This window comes from Platalea leucorodia (assembly GCF_965183815.1).
Source record: "Platalea leucorodia genome assembly, chromosome: 3".
Classification (NCBI taxonomy): Eukaryota; Metazoa; Chordata; class Aves; order Pelecaniformes; family Threskiornithidae; genus Platalea; species Platalea leucorodia.
Window position 1 is genome coordinate 23,984,596 of NC_138825.1, and position 14,821 is coordinate 23,999,416.

Consider the following 14,821-nt stretch of genomic DNA (forward strand, 5'->3'; position numbering starts at 1 on the left):
ACCAAAAGCTGCCTCAGAGACACTGAAAAATGTTACCTGAGGTTTCTGTCTGCCAATAGGTGGCAGAGGCTGTGCTGTGGAGAAAGCCGGAGGCCTTTTACAAGTTGGCCAGTCGTAGAGCTCAGAGGCAAAGGGACTCTTCATTTGCTGCCGCCTGTGGCTCAATGGCTTTGACTTCCGTAGCAGCAGTTCCATTGGATCCGGGGATTTTCTGAATGGCGAATTGTAGATGCCTGCAATCTGAGCAGAAGATGGGGTTTTCTTAGACTTCAAGTAACTTAGAACTCATTCTTACATTTATTCTATAAATCAAACCAATTAAAAAAAACCTAGATAATAAACAGTTCTACACAAAGTTTCTGGTGACTACTGACATGGGATAGATCTATAATTTAAATGCATCTCTGGGCATTGCATTACAGTTACAAAAGGGTTTAAGTAGGATAATGTAATGTATAATCTGGGTTTCAGGCCTTCAAATGGGGGTAACTTTCATTTTATGGAAGGAAGAGCTTCCTGTATCTCAAACCCATGTTTTCTTTCAGTCACATTCAATCTTCCACCTTCCACAGCAGTAGTCAGAGAAACATGCCAGTTTTCCCTTAAAAAATAATTATTGAAAGTGTACAAATGTGCATCTAGTTTTAAAGGCAAACTATTATAGTTGTTTTGAAATTTGAAGTTTAATTAGATTCCAATTTAAGTTCCTATACACAGTAGGAACAAAAATACATTACCTATTATTTCCAAACACATACTTAAAGAGTAAAATAAATGCTTATGCAAGGGGACATAAGTCTTGTCCTTTTAAACTCTGTGCTAGCTGACTTACAATGTGGACTAAGTGGCAAGTGCAGCATTTTTAAAAGTAAAACTGAGTGATTAGTTAAGGGTAAATACAAGAAAATTTATGGAATACCAAAGCCCAGTAATTGCTTTTTTCCAATAAAATGTTCACATTAAATTCCTTTAACTATTAAAATATATTTAGTTTTAATAGTATAAAACTTATGGAAAAAAAAAAAAACATTTAGAATAAAAATTTCTGAATTGTGAATTAAACTGAAAGATTCATTCTTCACTGAATTTGATATTTCATTTTTTCAGGATTCATCATTAATTGCATTACTTGTGTGATCTAATATAACAATTACTAATATAAAGCATACATTTCAAATTCTGAACCAGTAATCTACGTCATTAACAATCTGTGAATATCTGGCAAGTCAAAATTATGTGACAGACTGTTCCCAAATCATTCCTATAAATGTAGGGATTTTATCAGTTGTATATAAACAATTCTCAAATAGACATATGTGATTTTACTGAATTAATTATGAACTGTTAAACATGAGAATTCCTGTACCATATTGCACAAACTCACTAAATCTCCTACAAAACAGATGATATATGCTTAAAATACACCTGGCAAAAATTAATTTAAAGATCCTGAGTTGTTTTAAGAATAATCATATTTTCTACAACAGTATACTCAGAGTATTCTTAAGACTTTTAAAGTAGATTTGCTCAGTTAAAATACACTGTCCTTTGCTTTTACCATAACTTTAATTGCCAAGAAGTATTAAAAAAAAATAGTAGGAAAAGCAATCAGTTTCATGATGTGGGGAAAGGTAAGGAAAAGAATAAATGTTTAAAATCTTGCATTTCTCCTTTGGAACACTACTGAGGACCCATGAGAAAACTAAGTAGAGCATCAGTCTCCTCATAAAGTATTAATCTCTTGGGGCTGAGAGGACTGAACACTCCCCAATTAGCTCTAATGCATTTTTCATTAACATACCCTACTGGGAAGTTCCAATTTCTTGTGTCAAAACAGTTAAATAAGGCCCATATAAAACTTACCGTTTAATGCACAAAAGTATTCAGAGATGGTAACTTATTCAAAATATTGTTGGGCTATTCAAAATTTTATGGGCTATATTCTTCAACTCTGTAAGTGATCTATCCCTAATGACAATTTATTTTGGCCTTCTGTTATATGTTCCCCTCTTAGTGCAAACCCTATAAACTGTTCCACTACACTGTCAGTCTAAATGTGTAATGGGAAAGAGGACATGAATAGAGATAAGCGGTAGAAACATATGTATGCCAAAGAACCGCTGGTTGTTCCTTCAGCTCTTCAGGGTGCCAAACTAAAATGGCAGGGATCCATGCTTCAAATAGCAGGCAAGCAGAATCACTGGAGTGAATGTGAAATTGTAGGTCCATCTGTACAATTTGTAAAATCCAGCTGCATCTTAAAAGTTTGGTTCTACAAGTCTGGCTCTTACTCACATAAACATCTCATAAAATTACAGATTCTCCTAATGCTGTTATTATTTTTGAAGTATTTCATACATTGTCCTATTGCAATTTTCTTACCAGCCCAGTACATTTTTGCTTGTAAACACTTGGTGACCTGTGAGCACTACATAAACATAAGTTCCATATGTTGGCTTGTGCTTTATTGCACTGTTCCACAATTATTGAATGCATTTACACTATATACTTGTTGCACCAGTTCTCTCAAATATAAAATGCCACAGTCAAGATCTTCCATATAAATTAGATTCCATGCCGGAGATATACAAAACAACTCTATGCTGTGGTCATTATGGCTCTTCACCCATTAGTCCTACCATGGCCATCGGATCTGCCTACATTCTGATCAATGAATTTTTGCCTTCACTCTATTGATAACAGTAAAATAGAAAAGTGATTGCCTGTGACTGCCTTTTTTTTTCACATTTCACTGAACTGCTCATTGTATTGTTACTTTATCTTTCCACCCATTCCTACACCGTCTATGTTCAGCTGTTGTACCCTACCTAATGTGGAGACTGTGCGTTCTAGCCGTGCCATGTGTCTGCAGAGGTCCGTAGCTAGCGGGAGAGATAACTGCTCTCTCACGGTACATCTGTGAAACATATATTTTATAGAAAACTACAACATCACTGAAAATGTAAACGTTTTCCAGAAGAAAAACTTCTCCACGTGTACCACTGAGAATCAGGATGATCTGGAATAAACCACTATGGCATAATAACGACTCTCTGAAGTTGGCAGGCATGGATTTGTTTATCAGTAGCAAATCCTGATCAGGGCTGCATCTGCCCAAAATTTACACCCCTTTTTAAGCCTTTTCCTTAAAAAAGAAAATAAAGAAAAAGCTGAAAAGCAAATTGGGTAGGAAATTTTAACCAAAAAAAAATCAGATTATTTTAATCTACATAGCACAGTTTTGTTTTTGTTGGGTTTTGTTTACAACATCTATAATAATATATATAATATAATACTATATATAATATATACAATAATATATATAATATGATACAATATCTTAAATAATTTAAACATCTTTCCTCTAAAGAATTACAGGCAAGAATACCTTTAAAGTCATGTGCTGTCTGGGCTGTAAGAAATGGCGCTGCTTCTGTTAGTCATACTTAGAGCAAGTATAAATGGCTCCATGAGTACACGGCTTTCTGAAACTGCATTTTGCAATCTATATTGAGATACTATGTGTATTCTACTTGACGTTTCTTTGTTTAAATGTTTGGCAGTAGAAAAAAACTATAGCTCATAAAGGGTTCAAACACTGTGAAATGCTGCTGAATATCTCAAGGTGCACAAATAGGATTAGTTTTTAGCACTTTCAATGACACCGAAATTAGCCATAATAGGTGTGGGAATCCATTGATTCAGTGTCTTTTGAATTATTATCACCGAATAGGTGTCTTAACAAAGAGCCATTTTTTGTTGTTCTTTTTTTACATACTTCCAGGTTAAACACATACACATAGTGTACCAACTATGAAAACGGATTTGGAGTTTTAGTGAAGCCAGTTGGACACTTTAAAAGTTGTTGCTTCTTCTACAGTTAAAACTGTGAGATCTGGGTCAAAATTGATTATAAAGTGCATTTTTAAATAACAATTTTTCAAGCAATCCTTGTTAATTACATTTTAATTATATATGTTCAAGTATTCAAACAGACAGATAGCAGAGCAATCAGCAGAGTTAGTATCTAGGTAGGTAAAATTAATACTAATTTAGTCTAAATTCCCCAAGGTTTGTGGCAAGGTTTTAGGCCTAGATTTAAAATTGGCAAAGTTTGGTAAGAGAGACAAGGGGGTGAGTTTGATTTTACTTTCCAGTTCAGACCAATCTCTGGAAAAATTGCTTCCCTTAATTTTTAAATATGTCTGCAAATCAGAGTCTTATTTTTGTAATTTCTTGCACATGTGCTGTGTGCTGATGGATGCCCTATTCACTCTGTCCTCTGCAGGGAGCTGGCAGTCTGCAGAAATCTGAGAATCTGGAGGATCAAAGCCTTTGGTACTTAATAAATTTGCATATCTTCTTGAGACCAGTACAATGTGTTAAAAGCATTACTTCATCTTTTCACTACTTTAATACAATATTCTCTCAACTACAAAACCATTGTCGTTAATACTGCTTTTTCAATGGTAGAAAAGTATCTGTCTTGAGGTATTACCTTATACTTTGATTTCAATATTTTCTCCACCTTTAGTGCATAAGAAAATATGTTATCCTCCAAAATATTATGACAGGTTACGAAAAGCAGTTCTTGTCTGCAAGGAGAATGACAAATTTTTCTGTACCTGTGTTCTTCGCAACTAAGAAGGGCCTCTGTCAAAGCCAGATTTCTGGGACTTCATTTGCAGGAACAATTTTCTAAAGTGACAAACACTATGGGGAAATCTGTGCTAACTGTTAAAAAACCTACAACTGAGTTATTTGCAGTACTGTCATGCTAACTTTCACCTCAATAAGACCAAAGAAATCTCAGGAGGGGACTCTGCTAATAGCTTCTTACTGACCTCCTTGCATCAGGCCCTTCTGGTGAATGGTGGCCCAGTGGTGAATATGGCAAATGAGGTGTGAAAGCACAGATATTTTTTTTAAGACTATGGTTCTGACTCGTCAGGGAAAATAAAAAAAAAAAAAAAAAAAAAGAGAGAGAAATGAGTTATACAATAGATATATTTTTCCCCTAGAATTCTCTGCCTCAGACCTTCCATCATGGAAACCCAAGCATGACCTGGAATATTAATTGTGTCAGGTCAAGCATACTGGCAAATGTACCATTTGTTACCCAGTCATCCTTAGCATTACACTAATATTTTGAATCATTTTGCATTTCTAACACTCTATCATTTAGTTTCCACCCAATCATTTCCTTATCTTTATAATTAATGGTGGCATAGAAGAAAGAAAAAAAAATCATAAGAAAGCAAATATTAATTTAATGAACATTAGCAAAGAAAATATTTGTTGGGGTTGGTTTTATATTCTGTACTGCTTTCACCTCTAATCCTATATTTAGTCTATGCTGTAGAATATCCGTTTTTGTCTCTTCCTGTTTATCATTTCTATACGGAGAGAAAGACTTAACTGGTTTTTCCCAGAATACCACAAAGAAATTATTAAGGAGCTTGCCTTGAAAGCTAAACTATGAAGGTAGGGAACAGCAAAAGAAATAGAAAGAAGGAAGCAATAAAGGAAAGAAAAAGGTGCAGGTAGAAAGGGAAAGACAAGGCTCTGTTGATTATGCTGGGTAGTTCCTCAGAGAAGATTGGTGATCCCAAGTGGTATAATAAAACGTGAACAGTTTTAGATACTGAAATTTTTATTTATGAATGAATGATTTCTTATTCTTCTTTCTTATTTCTTGACTGAGCTTTTAAAGCCTACATATAAAATTCCAAACAGAATATGTCCTAATAGATACAGTGTAGCTACTGCACTACAAATAATTACACACGTGCAAAATTAAAAATCGATGAAGTTGAGATGAAGATAAAATATAAGCATGAAGTCAATAGAAACTGTATCCTCATATCTTTAAAATATTTTTTACTGCAATTTAACTGAACTATAATAAAGGTATGATCTGTTTTAATTACTTTTCCATATCAACTCTGAAAGTCTGAAATAAGCAACATATATCGTGAATATAAATGTTTCCTTTAACAGTCATTCAATTTTGAAAAAAATGGCTTTGAGAGAGGAAGCCTTCGCAAATGATTGTCACAGTAAGAACCTAAATAAAGTCCTACTTTCTCACTCTGGTCTTTTAGTAAGGAGTTAAATGAGAAGGAAAAGATTTCAACAAAATACGGACTCAACTTGAAAATTTTTTTTTGCTCCATTGTAATTTGTAAAAAAACTGAGCAAGCTGAGAGGAGAGGTAAGAGATCTTTAAAAGCCATAAAAGTAAAAGCATGAAGGAGAGCTGTGAATGAAATATTTGCTAGAGATGGGATTGCTGAATCAACACTGACCAGTGCACTTCATCATAATTATCAGGACATACTACTGCCAGGGGATTTATAAAAATCCCACTCAGCAAATAATTGCCCTGCTGTTAGGAGATAGTCGGAGTGTTAACACACTGTCACAGTCCAGCGTTTAGTAAGATATTCAACATTCAATTACTCTTGCTGAGAACTAAAAGGAAACATGATCATTTCTCAGCTGCTGCAGTTATGCTTCCAGATGAATTCCAGTGAATAATCTTGTTAATCCCCAGATATAGTTTCTGTAGGAGGTAAAAGAAATATCTTAAAATATTAATGATTCAAAAGGAAAAAACATGTTTGTATGATATTGCAACCATGCCTGTAAAATAAAAGAAATTTAAAACTTCTGAATAACTAGTTTATTACAGGCTGTCAGAATATTCCATATATAGTGAAAATAAAAAGATAATATATTTAATATGAAATTTACTGGGGAAAGAGCCATCTATAAAAATTCTGTAAATACTGTTCTAGCAACAAGTATAATAAAACTATGTCCATGAAATCAAATTTGAAACATCAAAATACTTAAGTCACATTAGAATGCATTCTACTAAGAATAATCTGTGATTTTTTAACTAATATGAACACATTTTTATATTAACAATTAAGAAATATAGTGTAAACTTTATTCAGATATTGGAAAAATACCATGGTGTGGTTCAACATTCCAATCTGAGATAAAATTTCCTTACCCTGGCTGACAACAGGAAAAATGTCACCCAGCTTTATAAATGTAGGTTCAGTTCTCACTGAGCTAATGCTACTCTTTAGGCCTGATACCATAATCCTCATAAAAATATACTCTCAAGAATTTCACCTAAATAAGAATTGGAGGACCAAGCCTGTTATTGTACCTAAGATATTTTAGCTTTGTTTGAGATACTGCTTTTATGCAGAGACTGAACAATTCATAAATGAGTGATGAGTAGCGTATATTCTTTCAAGTGGGATTAATTACCTGTCTTCTGCTTAATATATATTCTGTTTAAACAGAGTAATAGAAGCATTAATTATTGCTGTTCTGCCTTCAGATTTTAAAGCTTGGTTCAGTCCTTTTCATCTGTGAAATGTTTGCTTGATATCAAAATAATAGTGCAATCATGTTTTAAATGCACATTTATAAGTAAACCAGGCTGCAATTTTATGGAGTATACAATGAGGTGTTACAGAAACATCCAAGTCCAGTATCCCAGCCACAGACCGTAAAATCAACCTCTAAACCTGCACAGGCACTAAGTTCAATTGCAGGAAAATAAACTGTAATTGTCTCTCCAAACAGGTACCAACTGCTTGGATATTTAGGCAACAAGACAAAGGAGAAACAAACTCTTAGTTTAATGCATGAATCATCATGGCACAATATCCAAAACACAGCAGCCCAGCAAACGCAGAGGCATCCCAAAAATGCATCCACCTTTCATTGATTCTCTCTCTGACTGAGGCTTACTCTGTCAAATCTAATTCTTACGCAGGCTCTTGATGACTTGACTAGATCAGGGATAATAACTTGAATGAGTGAGTGATGGCATGGGAAACAACACTCTTATGATGAAGACACAAAACAGAGACAGAGCATTCAAAGTTCTCTTACTGGCTTCTCATTTGATTTTTAACTGATTTCAAAACAAGCAGAAAAATACATTTTAACTTGCTTAATGACTTTTTATTTTAAAAATAGGAATAGGAAATTCCATTATTGTTATAATTTTTTCTTTAAGAACTGCTCGGGTGAGTATGGGATCGTGTACAAATTCTAGGAATCTCCGAAAACCAACCTGTTTCTACAACCACCCTGTATAAATGGGAATTAAAGAGCTTAGTCTGAAGAATAATCTCTGAAGGTGATTTTATTGTTCCATGTCTCAATAACAGCCTGTGAAAACACAGACACTATGCCCTTACTTCACAGGGTTATTTTGAGGCTAAAATTATTTATGCCTGTGAGAAGTTTTCAGAGCCTTAAAGCAGTTATGTAAATGTGTGATATTATTTACATCTGTAAAATTGAAGTTTCATCTACTGACATCAAAATGGAAAATATCAGCTTTGTAAGAAAAAATCAACTCAAAATTCACTTCTTTTCTCACTGGATTGAGAAAAATCCTTGTAATTATGCCATTTAGTTTCTTTGAATTTGTAACATCAGGAGTCACCTACAACAATATATCAGAAGACAGGAGAAGATTTTCTTAACAGATAGAGATGGAAATCATACAGAAATTTCCTTTGTTAATGAAATAAGTACTAAATACAGAATTCATTTTCTCCAAAAATACATATATGCAGTTAAACAATGTAACATTTCATTGCTTTTCATTGCTCCTTATGTCTGTTGCATTGTGCTTACATGTGAACCTTCTCTCACAGACATATATTCTGAAAGATTTATTAAACAATTTTCTGTAGTAAACCTGTAGGATTAGACAATGACTAAAAGCTCGAAAAGTGGCAGTATGTTTAACAAAGCAGTTTTCAATGAGACCAATAAACAATGAGGTGAAGGTTTAATGAATGGTCATAGTATTGTATACAGGAAAGAATAAAGAAGGGGGAGCAGAGCCATGTTAGTTAGGTTAGTAAAGGTAGTCAGAAATGAGTAGAAAAGAGTGATATAATAAGAAAAATTGAAAATATGAAGATTTTATTAAAAGACTGTTGAAATAGAAAAAATGGAAGCAAAGAAAACATGCAAAATAAAGGTAAAGAAAACAATAGATGGGGAAAGATATACAGTTTTCATAATGTCCATTGCAGGACAGACACAATTCCCAAATTAACAGTATATATTAGATACTAAACAAAAGCACTGAATATTGAATAAACTGTGCAAGTTAATGAAAGAACTTTACCATTATACTATTCACTTGCCTAAGAGCTGAAAAACAAAAGAATTGGTGTGTACATCACTCATCTTGAAGTCTCATTAAAGCAAGGATACCATCAGTGCCACTTCTTAATCAACAGGAGAGGTTTGCTGTTGAGAAATGTACAGCATTTTATCTTCATGAGTTCTCCCATGCCATTCCTAACCTCCCTCTTCTTATGCACTTATCTCTTATTTAGCATGTACTTCTTCTGATATAATAGTTTCAAAAATTACCTAAGCAAGATCGTACATCACATCAAACTTGTAGAAACACCAAATGGACTACTACACATCAACCAAATTTATCCCAGTAACAATTTCAGGAATGTCAGTGGAGTTCCACTCTGTGCAAGTGTGTGTGAATGTGGCTCTGCGTGTGAGCTATTTAGATGATATTTGCAATACATTGTAATTTCCTTGCAATAGAGATTCTTTCTTAAATGTGTGCACCACATCATACACAAAGCCAACATTCAATATATAACTTACTCTTACAAGCTTTCTGACCCTGCAGCAATCCAACCCTTTTGCCACCCCAGTTGACAGCAATACACAAAATGTGGTCATGTTTTTCTAAGATCTCAGCATGTACACTTTTGATAGATCACACAGCTTGTCCTTTAAACTCTGCCATTAATCCTGCCCACAGGAGTTGAGCAAGAAGTTTGTTGTCTAGAAAAAATCCACACAAATAGAGATTATGCAATTCAGATGCTGAAAAAGACAGTTTAAGTACAGGGACCTTCTAGCTAGTGGATTTTTAAACGACTGATGCTAGATGCAGATATGCTAAATGCTGTAATACATGGTAGATACAGAGATGCCACGAGGCTGTAATAACATATGCTTAGTATGAGTGGCATGGCTGTTAACAAGCCATTTAGAAGAAGCTCTGAGAAATATTGCCATGTCTACACGGATATGCCTTTAAACAACTGAGCTTGCATAGGATCAGCCACAAAACCGCACTCAAATTTTACATCCTATTGTGTGTTAAGCTCTTTCCAATGACCGATGATATTTCGGTGTAAATTCTTTCTGATTTCTTTGCACAATTATCCAGTTATCAAACCAACTGAAATGATTTTATAATAAGCAGCCTTTAGGAAAAACAGAGTTTGCAATACTGTCACAGAGCATGCTTAAAATTATTAAATTTGTTCTATTTTCAAGTTCATTCACTCACTGTCTTTAAAAAATAGGATGTGACTATCTTGTTTTCTGGGAAGTATGGCAAAGGGAGAAACTATTGATTTCTGTTGGAAGCACTTTCACTTACCACTTGTGCTAGAATGAGACTTATGAGAAGAGTGAATGGGAAGGAAGTACTTTTCACTGACACTGGGGAGAAATACATCTGAAATGGTGCATAGCCATGTATTTCTTATAGGAGGTAGGTTATGGTGGCAGCAGACAGCACTTTCCCATCCTCTTCCCATTGCTCCCTAACCTACGGAGTTACCCTTTTCTGGGCATGAAGATCACCACGCTTGCCATCTTAGTTTTGGCTTTGATTGTACTTGCCCTCTCTAGGGAGACAACCACCCCTTCTTAGAGAAAAAGAAAGGCTGATTGAAAAGGATAGGAGCAAAACTGGAAAACCTACGGAAGTTGTAAACTTTGTCACTAAATGATTTTGGCAGAGTGTGCACCAGATAGATTCTGGAGGTATATGTTGGCTTCCAGCACTTGCCTTGTTTTTACATCACCTTGATACTGTGTTGAGTAGCAGAATTACAGTCCTGAGTGTTCCCAAGATGAGTAACCCCAAAGGGCAAGAGCTGGACTCAAATTCTAAGAGAATTAAAGATTTTTGATTGTGTGTGCAAATCATTTAAAGGTCATTTTTGCAATTCAGACTTAGTGGAACAAACCTTCTAGACATAAACATTTTTCTTTGTTCAGGTACAATGTCTTCCAGAATCAAGAACAGCTCAGTTACTGGCTGCTTTCAGTTTACCTTACTTTGTCCTTCTTTTTGACAGAAACATTAAGCAACATTAACTGAGACTCCTTTCAAGTGAACTGAGATTGTGTGTATAGTGCCCCATGAGGCACTAGAGTTGAATGATTTTCCTATAGTGAATACCTGTGAATAGACTGATACATCTGGCTTCCAATGTGGAAGATCAAACATACCTGTCACAAGTACTGTAAGAAGGATTTAATGTAAATTGAGAATCCTTTGGAAATAATATTTTATAAAAACAGAACACTGTAGCATGAAGTGCTTTATATACTAATGCTATTTAAATGTAGCTGCAAGCCTGCCTGAGAGCTAGGAAAGCTCACTCTTTCCTCTTTAATTTAAATGGGATTTTTTATGGTACAAGCTTTGGAAAGTACTCAGAAATGTCTGACTTCTTGGCAGAGAAGTGATGAGAGGATATTAAACACCCATGGATAGATAGGTAGGGATGTTCAGTGATTGGGGCACCTACATTAAAAAAAAATTAACCATTTTAGTTCATCTTCGGGAAGGATTAGTACTTATAATGAATGATAATTTCATCCCCTGAATGTTTTAGAGACAGGATAATAAAATTACAACAGTAAAGAGGGAGGAAATAAAATGTAAAAGGTAAGAGCTAATTCATTCTTCATGCTAGCTCAGTCCTTGGCCTTTCCTGAACAGACACTGCCAATAGTAACAAATTATGTATAATCATTTTGTGATGTGGACTGTTCACTCGGGACTAAGCTCAAATGACCAAACTTGCAGCCTTGTCTCTTAAACTGTGGATCTGAAGATCAAAGGCCAGAGCTTTATCCACTGAGTCCTCACCTTTATAAGAATAAAACTGCCAGGTGTCCAGAGACAGAGTGGGTGTCAAACAGTGTCATTTTAGACCAATTGTTTTTCAAGTTCTTACAGGACAGCCCATTAGGTTAGAAGCATATTAAGCAGTTGTGTCTTCTGAATATTCATTAGCCTGCTCCAGGAAGGATTTTGTGGCTTTTTTTCTTCCTCACTTAGAACATTTACACCTGATATAAATGCAGTAACTTCAATAGAATTAACTCCTGATTTCCAGTAGTGTAAAAAGGAGACACACACAGTCAGTGTAATGTTTATGAATTGCCATCTCTGTTGACAGGAAAAATGTAATGAAAAATATCTTAGCATTGAATAGAATTTGAATTTAAAATATTTTACTCTATGAACTGACAAACATGAAATAATGATTGATACAATTGACAAAAGTGATATAATTTTGAGCTCTACAAAACTACAGAAAATCAAAACAAAACTGGTCTGAAAAACAAAAGCTGAAAAGTAACCTTCGGGCTTGTTTTTGCTACTTTTATATACAAAGGCCCTAATCCAGAGTCCACAGAAGTTTGCTAAATGACTCCCATTTCCCTAAAGTGGAATTGCTTATGCAGTATGGGTGTCACACAGAGAGAGTAAGAATGGAAAAACTCAGTTCTCATTGCTGAAATGAGAACTTTTCACTGTTACTCACTTGATGCTAACATTTCCTTCCTCCTCACAGAACATTATTCTTAAGTTTCTTTTTTTTTTAAATTGTTTTCTACAGTGCTAAACTATTAAAGAGTTCTTGTCTCACATCTTTATGTCTTCCTGGAAAGGGTTATCTCAATCAAGACTAGTTCCATTAAAAATACTTCCTTATTTTATAGCACCAGCTATTATATCCCTACAAGTAATCCTTTCCAATGCATTAGTTCAATGGGAATAAATATGGGCAAATACCAGCCACATGTCAACACATTAGCCTTGACTCAGAGAGAGAGCTAGTTAGTGTTGTGGGCCTAGATCTCTTATCACACTCTCTTTAGGTTATTCCTTTACTGAGTATGAAGAGAGGCAGGAATTGGAGGAACACAGAGGCAAAAAGTGAACACCTTAATAATCTAAAAATGAAAAGCTCTACAACAAAATACTACAAGTCCTTCAACTAATGATTGCTGGAAACTGGGAGAGTATTCTTGGCATGTCATTATATTGCCCCATTGCCCCGTTTTATTGCTCTTCCCTAGGAACATGCTTTTGGCCACTGTGAAAGATAGGATGCTGGGCCAGAGGAGCCTTCAGTCTGACTGAGTTAGATCTTCTAATTGATCAAGGCCCAACAGAAAGAAGATTCTGTACATAAATCAAGAGTAGGCATACACACACAACTGCATGATTAATTTTTCTCAAGGTCTCAATAGTTAAAGCATTCAGATAGATAGAACAGAAGATCCCACTGAACAGAGGACCGGTACAAGCTCATCTAATCTCAGTGTGATTTATCACAGAGCAGGAAGTCCAGGTTTGGAAACGAGGCTGGGACTCAGTCCACCAGCCAGAGCAATGATAAGGTTAAGTGATGCATGTATAACATCACATTCTCAATAATGTCAAAATATGTTTTGTAATTACGTGACAAAGCTTTCGTAGACATTATATCACAAAGAACTTTGGCTTTCTGGACTAGTTTTACATTCATTTTCTCTGACAAAAAGACAAATGTGGTTTACCTGTTTAGAAACAGAGGAAAGTTGGAGAAAACAGAATTAAAATTCTCTTTTACCTCACCCAGTACTGTTGGCTGCATGGGAAAAAACTATAGAGTAAAGGGAAAAGATCTGTTGCTCTGCTGATTCTCCAATCCTTTTCTCAGTGACAGGAGAAACTGTAGTAGCAGAAGGCTTTTCAGCTGTGGCACTCTGAAGACTGTTTCCATAGGAACCTTTTCCTGATCTCAATGACTTTACAAGACACACAGCAGTCCGCTCCTTCCACCACTTCTCCTGCTCTGGCTCCTTTCAGTTACCACTGCCTTCTGCTCCATACCACACTGTGGGCTTGCAGGTCCTCTACCTGGGTAGCAACAGTAGGGCTAGCAGCAGCTGACAAACTTGATCCCACTCACAGACTCACCTCAGCATTGCTGCCTGCTCTGTCAGCAGATACTTAAACAATACAGGTCTGTATTCTAGCTTAACACCAGATCTTTGGATTTAGTCTATTATATACGTAATTCTAAACATCATTGTAAGACAAAGACCAACTGCAAAATTTCTTGGAAGGTTGGAAATACCAATGACAGGAATCACACAACCACATGTTCCAACAAATGTGGGCTCTTCATATCCACTTCTACAAAGTGCCATCAATGTATTCAGTGATTCTGTCTTTCATTGACTTTAAAGGCGGTTTATCAGCACTTTGCAAAGGATGGCCCTTTCTATGCATGTCAGCCTTGCGAATATGACAAAGAGCAGAAGTAAGAACCTATTCAATTTTAGTGAATTTTGTTAATACAGAAAGGAGAACTACAGGGATATAGAAGGATAATCTACATAGGTAAACATGTTTATAATAGAAAACCACATTTAATAAGTAGTTCCTTTATTAATAACAACTTTAAAAAAAGAGCATTACCGCTGTAGTGGAAATAGCATACTGTGATTATGGACTAATCAGAAAAACTTAGTTATTATAAGTTTCATGTCTCAATAAGAAATTCAATGCAATTCATGATAAAACAGATAAAAACAATGAAAAAAAGACATCTGCACTGTTATTTCTATTGTGTTACCAATAAGAAATGACAAGAAATACTCTTAAGAAATGCAAAGGCTTGTTAAATATGTACTGCAATTTTTGTCACGT

At 35.1% G+C, this 14,821-nt stretch overlaps 1 protein-coding gene across 1 annotated transcript in view; it reads right to left on the bottom strand.

Moving 5' to 3' along the window:
• The window catches only part of SPATA17 (spermatogenesis associated 17), a gene marked incomplete at both ends in the record, with an annotated part of 92,178 nt that overhangs the window by 34,552 nt on the left and 42,805 nt on the right, over positions 1 to 14,821 (bottom strand). The window contains 1 exon segment of the mRNA XM_082305945.1: positions 37 to 240. Coding sequence (XP_082162071.1) covers positions 37 to 240 — 204 coding nt within the window.